The 9,677-nt window shown below is 50.6% G+C and overlaps 1 protein-coding gene across 1 annotated transcript; it reads left to right on the top strand.

Moving 5' to 3' along the window:
• The first annotated feature begins 323 nt into the window (after positions 1–323).
• Positions 324–8,817, top strand: LOC139047981 (uncharacterized). The gene is made up of 2 exons (XM_070522218.1): positions 324–1,468; positions 4,751–8,817. The coding sequence occupies exons 1-2, from the start codon at positions 497–499 to the stop codon at positions 8,162–8,164; spliced, it is 4,386 nt and encodes a 1,461-aa protein (XP_070378319.1). The 5' UTR covers positions 324–496; the 3' UTR covers positions 8,165–8,817.
• The last annotated feature ends 860 nt before the right edge of the window (positions 8,818–9,677 follow it).

The raw sequence follows: 9,677 nt of genomic DNA on the forward strand, positions 1-9,677 counted from the left end.
CTGACAGCTACTCATCAGCAACAGTTCATTAATAGAGCGCAGTGGACGGCCGGGGGCTGCTGCTGCCCTGGACTCCACAGCGCACTCTGGGGCAGCGCAGCAGCATTTTCACGGCTACGTAAAGTTTTTAATCAATCTCCCAAACGCGAGACTACACAAACATTTCAAAACGCATCGGTGAAAACACTTGCTGAGTACGTAAGTTGTGAAGTCGGGGGAACTGAGCCCCTTCGCCAACGCAGAGCTGCGCCCGCGTAGAGCGACCTGCGGTGCTCCCGCCCTCTGGCGGCAAACCAAGACACGGGGCACCCGCGATGTACGGAGAGTTTGACAACCTAACCTAGTCTAGTAACGTTGGCTCGAACCACGGCCACGTCGGAGCGGGAGCGCGTCTCTGCTCAGCCAGAGGGGATTGGCCGGCGCATTCTGTCGAGGTCGCCAAGCGTTTCGACCCGTTCGCAGCTTCCGCGAAACCTCGAGACGTCGAGCTGCATCGATGGTGCGGAAACCGTCGGCTCCGGCCCCGATGCGGTCGCCCACCTTGCCCAGCCACAAAGCCACCAGGAAGGTCGAAGGCTACTACGAGGCGCGGTACGTACTAAGGCGTGCAATGATCGTGGCGTGTGGACCGGCCACCGGACGTCACTCGCCCGAGAAACGGAAGCGCAAGAACGTCGCAACGGGGGATAAGCCGAAGACACCGTTGAAGAGGCGTCACACCGGTACAGAAGTGCAAGATGGCGCTACAGCGGCGACAGAGGCGGTGAGTTGCGCAAGCTGCACCGACGAAGAACAAGTCGACGCGAGTTCCGAGGAATCCCTGGTCTCGTTCGTCGCCTCTGTGAGAGGAAAACGAAGGGTCCTGCATATAAAACCTACGAACCAGGTCCGCGCCAGCCAAGTGGGTAAGACACCGAGTTCGGTATGCGAAGCCACGGCGAATCCCACAACGCGTCAGCAGGCTGAGGAACCAGCCGTTGTTCTCGCAAGGAAAGTGCGCCAGCGTAAAGGCCGTCCGACGGCTTCTGGCGAGGCGGCCAAGGTGCTGCTGGCACGTACCCGAGCAAAACGAGCAACGCAGGGAAATCGTCGAGAGCTGTCTCAGAGAGTGCAACTGCGCAAACAGCGCGACGCAAATGAACGCAAAGAAAATGGCCGACGTCAAGTCACCGTCCGATGGTCTCCAGCGCCCGCGAAGCGTCGAACGCGCCGTGTGTCGAAGACTTTGGTGCCTAAAAAACCAGCTCTAAGCCGGACACGCAGTGCATCTAACAAGAAGGCATCGAAGGACCAAGTCAGCGCAAGCAGTGACGTCATCGGAGCCGCAGATCACCATTCTTTACTGGGAGCATCGAGAGACGGGGAGCCATTTTGTGGACCCGTTGTATTTGCTTCGGTCTTGCCACCATCGGTTGCGGTAGAGGGAGGACGTCAACCGCTTCTTAACTGTGACTCAACTGATCCGCAGGTGAGTGTTTTGAGTGTATTGTGCTACATTACCTTAACGGAGTGCATGGTCCGGATCATGGTGGAAGAAGAGATAAGGTGTCTGAATGGAGCAGTCTGTCCGCAGAGCCAGCTGACTACCATTCTGTTCGGGCTTGATCCCTCTGCTGGCAGGAGCGCTGCAGCGTTGTGTGTGTGTGTGTGGGAGGGGGGGGCGTCATCATTTCCTGTCGTCGGCTACCCCAGCCCGTCACGTAAAATTGTAATGCTTTGTATCTGCAAGAAACGCGCAATTTACGCAGACATTTAATTGTTATAGTGTAACAACTTAATTATTTATTAGTTAAAAAATTAAATTATAGGCAGGCCGTAGTAGGGGACTCCGAATATGTGGACAACCTGGGGCATAGGGTTCCTCAATGTATGACCTGGGTTCTTTAACGTGCACCTAAAACTTAGTACACGGGTGTTTTCTTATCTAACCCCCATCGAATTGCTTAATAATGTATGGTGTAGATGATGGGTAGCTATATAGGAATAACAAAAAAGTGCAAAAAAATAGATAAGAGATAATAGCCATAGGGATACTAGGGCTCCATAGAAAATGCATGGGGAAGCTTATAGTATGGGTGGGCCAACCTAAATTTGGGTGTGGGCCAACTTGAAAATTAGGGGTTAGCTAATTCGAAATTAGGGATTGGGCCAGTCTAAATTTTGGGGGTGGGCAACGTAAATTTTGGAGTGAGCCAACTTGAAATTTGGGGGTGAGCCAACCTAAATATGGGGCGGGGCAATGTTAAATTGGGGTGTGGGCTAACTTGAAAGTCGGGAGTGGGCCAGCCTAAATTTGGAGTAGGGCCAAATTGAAATTAGGGGGTGGGCCAAATGAAATTTGGGGGTGTGCTTACGTATACTTGCATAACTACGTTGGTGTTTCTGCATACTTTGAAACATCGTTTCGGTCACGAACAGTCGTTATCACTTTATCCTATACTCCGTTTCATACAGAGCAGTCAACGCTCTGGCGGCTAGAGAGACTTGTTGCAGTGGCTTCGTTCGCATTTGGGCATAGTTCGATGTTTTTTGACCGTAATTGTGCGGAGGCTCAGTGTAGAGCGAAACAAGTTTTAATCTTTAGAAACTAACGCACTGTGGTATACGGCTAGTAATACGGTAATACGTCGGTTCTTTTTCTATTTGCAACCCGTTGCCAGCAGCCTGACGTGCATGCTCGCGCGAGCGAACGCGGTTAGCGCGCAGCGAATTTTGTCGTCCGAATTTCTCGCGTTGCCTAAACAGCGCTGACTGCTATGTATGCAACAGAGTATAGCTATCGCGGTTATCATGAGGACATTGATATGCACCCTGTTGGGAAATGTCTGTACAGTCATGCAATTGTGTTTCTTGAATTTTCGCCCCACTGTGATGTGTTAGCATTCAGTAAACTAGATGGACACTACTAGGAGTAAAGTAAAGGTTAGAGTAGAGTAACTTGCGAGATGCTCTAGATTAAGATAATTAATTAGATTAAGCCGGACCAGAACGAATTTTTCTTCAACTCTGAGGCTTTTCTTTCGAGGAACCCGTATGGGTTTCCTTTGTAGCAATTGCTACGAACGGGTGGATGTCCGGTTTTCTCTTTATTCATTACTTATCTCCACCTTGCGGGTTTCCGCAGAACTACAACGTCAATCACTCTGCTTTGCTTCGTGTTGTCGACAAATTGGACTTCATTTGCTAGCCACCTGGTTAGCTCAGATGGTAGAACGGCTGCCCCCGAAAGGCGGTGGTCCCGGGTTCGAGTCCCGGACCAGGACGGATTTTTCTTCGACTCTGAGGCTTTTCTTTCGAGGAACCCGCATGGGTTTCCTTTGTAGCAATTGCTACGAATGGGTGGATGTCCGATTTTCCCTTTATTCTTCACAATAAGGACTGAATAGCGCTACTAAGCTTGGATATTTAGAAATATGTACCTAAGCTTGCTTCCTGAAGGCTCACCAGACGCTTAGGGTGGCACCCAGAAATATATTGGACAGTTCCCTGGTGATACGATTGAGGGGAGCTAGGGTGGCACCCAGACATATATTGGACAGCTTACTGGCGATTCGATTGAGGGGAGCCCCATGTTTGAGAAGCCCCGCGGTTGATGCATGGCTGCTATAAGCGTCCCCTTTGAAACGGGGTGGTGGGTTGCGCCACCAAATTCTTGTTCTCATTTCGCTTAATGATCTACCCATATTTTTGACTCCCGAATTGCGACACCTGCCGATAGAGACCCAAACCACGACCCCCCCCCCCTAAAAAAAAATATCGCCGGCATGGCAGTTTTGTTCAGTAACCTTATCTTTTCTTCCACCGTCGTATCATGAAGAAGCCAACAAACACTGGCATCCTTGACAACATAGGGGAAATTACTTGCGCTTAATAAATGAAATAAAGAAACGATAAAAATGGAAATTAAAGTGGATGAAAAAACAACTTGCCGTAGGTGGGAACCGAACCCACAACCTTCGCACCACCGTCGTGTGAGACGTGTGTCTGATACTACAACATCCAATTTCCCATTTAGCGAAAACGCCGGCGTCTGTAACAGGAAAGCGGCACCTAAATTCCCATTGGCTGAAACACCAAACCACGTGCGCCTCTGTCGCTGTCGCGCAGGTGCGTCATGTGTGAGGTGAGGAGAGGGCATCGCCGCGACGCGCTCACTCTTACTGTCGGAAGCTTGCGTTATCCACGAATCGTTTCTCCGCGCAAGCTTTCGCCTGCGTTGTAACTTCGACTCGGTAAACGCCGTAAAGAAACAAATGTATAAAATGCCGAATAAATTGGACAGGACAAACGCTGGCGGTAGTTAGTCTCAAACCTACGACCCTACGCACAGAAGTGGAATTGGGCTGAACTGGGCTGAACCAGCGCCTCCTAGATATCAGTACTGCGCACTGTGCTTTTTTGACGTCGTGCTACTTTGACTGAAATTTCCATTGCCAAGCCCAGCGTGACGGAAACGGTGACGTCAAAATCACTGCGCCTTACTCGGGAGCATCCCCATTAGGTTATATGGCAGTTGAGTAAGGTAGCATAGCGTCCTGAGCCGAAGTGCACCGGCCTTTTGCTATCGAGGAGGCGTTGTCCAAGTGTCTCAACGAGCTCGCTTGGCGGCGAGGTGTTCATAACCCGAAGGACCACTCCGCGGCATTCAGCTGGACATTAATGTTTTCGCATTCACAAACCATAAAATTACTTAGGTGTCTTCGGATTTATTTATAGCGAGAACGCTTATTAGGAATACTCATCATTGCAGGCGATACTGACGACATCGGTTACCGTCCCTGGTTCCAGTGAAGCACCGTGTGCGCTAACGCAAGAACCACCCCGTCGGGGCAGAGGCAAGGTGATTCCTGTGAAAGCTCATCAGCCGATCTTGGCGATGGAAACTGCGCTCATTAAGGATCCTGTGATTGAAAGCTGTTCTGTACGTCGAAGCTGTGCTGTAACCATGGGATCACGTTTTGACAGAGGCGACATGGGGTTTGATGCCGATACATGTGTCGTGTTCTCAAGTTACTGCGAAGATGTTGACACAGGTGAGTATAGAGCTTGTCGACGGGATGTATTGCTGCAGCTGACTGAAGAGGATTGTCGACCAACGGCCGTCCCACAGATCTCGCCTTCTTGCTCAGCAGATGGCAGGAGTGACTTGGCTGCTGCGACGTGTTCGCTTCTGACACCAGATGATCGTACCAATCACCTGAGAGCTCGAGAGTTGAGTGCAGCGGTAAGCAAGCAAGCCAGCGCAACGAGCGCCAGAATCGGCCTTCCGGACTTTGCTCAGTCAGAAGCACCCGAAAGTTCTGCGAACGCAGCTACCATTGCCCAGTTTCATTGTGGCGAAGACGGCACAACGACCTCGAGGCGCATTCGCGAAGAAGCTGATGCAGCCGACGGTATCGCTCGTCCGCATGAACCAGTGTTTGGACTCGTTAGCTCGCCGCAAAAGGACTGTCAGTCTTCGCTGATCTCGTTGGACGATGGTAGCAGCATTGTTGTGGATGATAAATGCGCTTCGTCGCAAGGCGGGTCAGAAGATGGGGACGCGATTTTCGGTGCTGAATGCGTGTCCTCCGAGGAGACGAAGAGAGTAGGCGATTTGCAGGGTGGATCTGGCGACGAATATTCGTCGCGAAACTGTGTGGCAGACGAGAACATGGCGCTTGAGTTGTGTGCAGATAGCAATGTGCCTGTACCAGATAGCGTTGCCTCCAGGCGAAGTTGGTCTAGCGACGATTGCAGGCTTGTCCAATCTGTAGAGGATGAGCAGTGCAATGAACAACGGAGGCAGTGCTGTGACGTAATGCACAACAACATTGCCCCTGAACCAAGTAGGGGTGGGGGAGATGAAATGAGTACTCAATCCAAGATCCTGCTTTCGATTCAAAGAGTGTCCATCGATAAAAACACGTCTGACACTGGACCCGAGAGCACCCCTTCATGTCAGCAAAGGAACTCTGTAAATGGTGAAAATGGGATTGTGTTGCTCGAAAGCCCTTCTGCTGAGAAGAGGGGGTCCGACTACGGTGACGTTTGTCGTGAATACCAGAACATTCCGCGCGAGCGAAGTCATTCACCGTATGACACTTCCGAACCGAGTCTTCATGCGGTTGATAGCGCTCTTCTCGAACCTGGAAACAGCGTTGCGTGTTTGGAAAGACGGCTTGCCGACGGTGACAGACTTGGTGTGTATCCCGAGGACCAGAAGGTTACTTATCTGCAGAGACGGTCTATATATGCCAGCGTCATTGGTGAGTCGGAAGATGATACTTCTTTTGGAAGGAGTTGTGCCACTGACGGATGGCTTGACAAGTCGGAACGCTTGCCTTCTCAGCGGAGACGGTCTCCTCATGTTGACGTGCCAGTTACAGCACAAGAAAACGACATGTCTCGGCAGCCACGGTGCGGTGGTGGAGATTTGCTTCCCGAGTCAACGATCTTGGATCCTCCAAAGACGGCAACGTCCGAACAGGTAGTTGAAGTTGAGTCCCAAAACTCTCCGCCCGAGCCCAGGGAGTCTCCAGTTACTATTCCCGAGGCCTTACCACTACAGCTAAGATTGAGTAGGGATTCTGACCATGGAAGTTTTGTAGCTGCCGAGTCTGAGGAGTCTGCTGCTGCGCGGACACAATCGGCAGATGAGGGAATCGATGATCTCGAAAACTTTCTTACCCAGCAAACGTGGCCCACATCCAGTTTGGTTGCTGATTTGGAGCGCTTGCCTTCCTTGAAGAGGTGGTCTGCACTTGAAGAAACGCGTGTTGCGGAGGCGGATAATCCTTCCTGTGAGCTTGACCAGCCAATAGATAACGCATCTGGTGCCTCTGAGGAATTTATTCGTCTAGGCGGAAAGAACGGACTCGATGACGCGGTTGTTCAGGCTCAGTACTCACTTCGTCCACAGGCACAGCCTGACAGTAATGATGCCTTTCCTTCCCAGCTCGGACAGCCCGCTGATGAAGAGCCTCTTTCGCAGTGCGAGGACATTCCATGTTCGGAAATTCGATCTACTGATGATAGCGGGTCGCTTGAGACTACCGAGGCCGAGAAGCTTCATTCTTTTACGATGCAATACAGCGCTAACGGAGGGCATGTGTCCGAACACTTTTCTTCACGTGAAAGGGGACCGGACACCTGCAAGAGCGTTTCCCAGCAAACACAATGCCCGCGTGAGGAACCCCTGCCTGCTTCCCAAACCGAGAATCTGCCTTCTGATCAGACACACGCGGACGCCGATGTTCTTGTCGTGTCAGAAACAATTCCTGTCCGGTTTGGTAGGTCAGCCGCATTTTCTGAGCGTACAAGCACAGCACGCACGCTTAAGACACATCGGCGGGCTGATAGACAGACCGTTCCCCTACGGTATGTGCATTATCCCCCCTCAGATGAGTCTGAGCTGCCCGCTTCCTTGCGAAGACGTCCGGCAGCTGACGCACTTGCGTCGCAAAGCATTCCTTGCCAGTCTAGGGCGTCTGCTAACGATGAGCCAAGTGCAGGGTCTGATGGCGCTGCTTGTTTTCAAAACTCGTCTACAGATGAGGACCTACTCATCGTGTCCGAAGTATTTCCCCCTTCGTGGAGCGGCTCTGGGGCCGACGATGATGATGTGATTATTGAATCTTCGGATTCTGACAGTGGGAGAGGAGAGTCGGCAAGCGATGTGTCCGAGACCTCCTCCTCCTCCTCCGAACGTAGATGGTCTGGACGTTACGATGTCCCTGCCTTGTCCGGAGGCCTCACTTCTTGTCCAATCCGCCCCTTCCACCTATGTGGTTCCGTCGAGACAGCGGGTTCATGTGGCCGCTCTCTTCGGGCCACGGCGCAGATCGAACAGGAGGCGGCTTCTACACCTGGCAAAGGAACGAAGGTCTGGGACCTCAGAAAGTGCGTGCGGGACGCGTTGTTCGAACTCGACACCGTGACAGCTCTTCACATGCTGCGGCTTTGCCGAGAAGAGAAGGCAAGGCGGCGAGTATTTCGCCTGTACAGAGTGGGCCACTACAGCCGTGCGAGTGGAGCCTACGCCGCGCAAATACGCGGTATAATGCGCTCTGCCATCGAGCGTAAGCGCCTTCAGTGGAACAGGATAGCGGCATTGCTTCCTGCACTAGGGAGTTTAGGGTGTCGTTTCCCAGAGCCGCGACGTTGCAGCGAACGGGGCTGTTAACTGACCTACAAGATCTCAGAAGAAGCGTCAAGATTTAGACGAAATGGTACCACCAGTTTCGTCATCGGTTGTGGATCTTGTCGCTAGCACAACGTGCATCTCTAGTTGACATATTTGTGAAATTTGCTTGCGTTTTTCTGCGCTTTGGCTAATGCGCCAATACTGCCCAATATTGAGTTTGTAGGTACTTTCTTGTCATAGCATTTCAGTAGTCACTGTGCTATGTTTTGTGCAATGCTTTGTTATGCTGCGTATGCAATGAATCGTATAGCATTGCGAGTAAGCTCTTTGTCTCTCATAAGTGCTCTCTAACACTGTGAGCTTGTTGTGAGCCTAAGAGGGAAAAATGCAAAAATAGTTAGAATAGCCTGATGCATTGTGTGTGTGGATGAGGCAGCATGTACCAGTCATCCACAAGAATCTAACTTCAAACGAACTATAATGAAAGCTACTTCAATTGTCTGCCTTGCCACATATATATTTAGACTCGTGTTCACACATCTGATGTCCGAAGTCTCTTTTTGGGCGACTTCCTTGTGGACCTTAAAACGCCACCGAAAAAGCTAGTGAAACATTGCTTAAGCGGCCCTTGTCTAAGGGCTCCACCCATTGAGCGTTTTATTTTTCAATAAAGTTGTTGTTCTTCTTTTTAAGCAGTGCTGCTGCACAACATGTATCTCGAGTTGAGATATTTGTGGAATTTGCTTGCGTTTGTTTGTGCTTTGGCTAATGCACCAAGAAAATACCGCATTATTCTGTTTGTGGGCACTTTCTTGTCATGGCATTTCAGTTGTCGCTGTGCTGTGTTTTGTGCTGTGATTTGTTATGCTGCGCATGAAAGGAATGGTATAATGTTGCGAATAAATTCCGAGGTCCTCCGAGCTGTGATACAACGGGCTGGAAACATCGCCGGAATCATTTTAGGGACCCTGGACTGAGGGTTCCTCCCACACTGCTCTCGCCATTAAAATATTAATAATAAAGATGTTTTACTCTCTCCTTGTCTCTCATAAGAGCTCCCTAACTCTGTGACGCTGCTATGAGCCTAAGAGGGAAAATGCCAAAATAGTTAGAATAGCCTGATGCATTGTGCGTGTGGATGAGACAGCATGTACCAGTCATCCACAAGAATCTAACTTCAAACGAGCTGTAATGAAAGCGATTTCAATTGACTGCCTCCCCACACATATATTTAGACTGGTGTTCACAGATCTGATGTCCGAAGTCTCTTCTTGGGCGACGTCCTTGTGCGCATTAAAACGCCACCAAAGAAGCAACTGAAACATTGCTTAAGCAGGGGCCCTATAACGTAAAACTATTCCGATATGTTTTTATTCCAATTTTCTGACGTCAAATTTGCGTAACCGTTAACGCAAGCATCGGGCGGTCACCCGCAGGGTTGTTTGAACAGATCAACCAAACGCTCTTCTCGTTCATAGGAGGTCACTTTTGTTTGCTTGAAAAACGAATAATATTGCTTACACTGAGCGGCTTGTCATATCTAATTGGCTGA

The sequence above is a fragment of the Dermacentor albipictus genome, chromosome 7 (genome assembly GCF_038994185.2).
Source record: "Dermacentor albipictus isolate Rhodes 1998 colony chromosome 7, USDA_Dalb.pri_finalv2, whole genome shotgun sequence".
Taxonomy (NCBI): Eukaryota; Metazoa; Arthropoda; class Arachnida; order Ixodida; family Ixodidae; genus Dermacentor; species Dermacentor albipictus.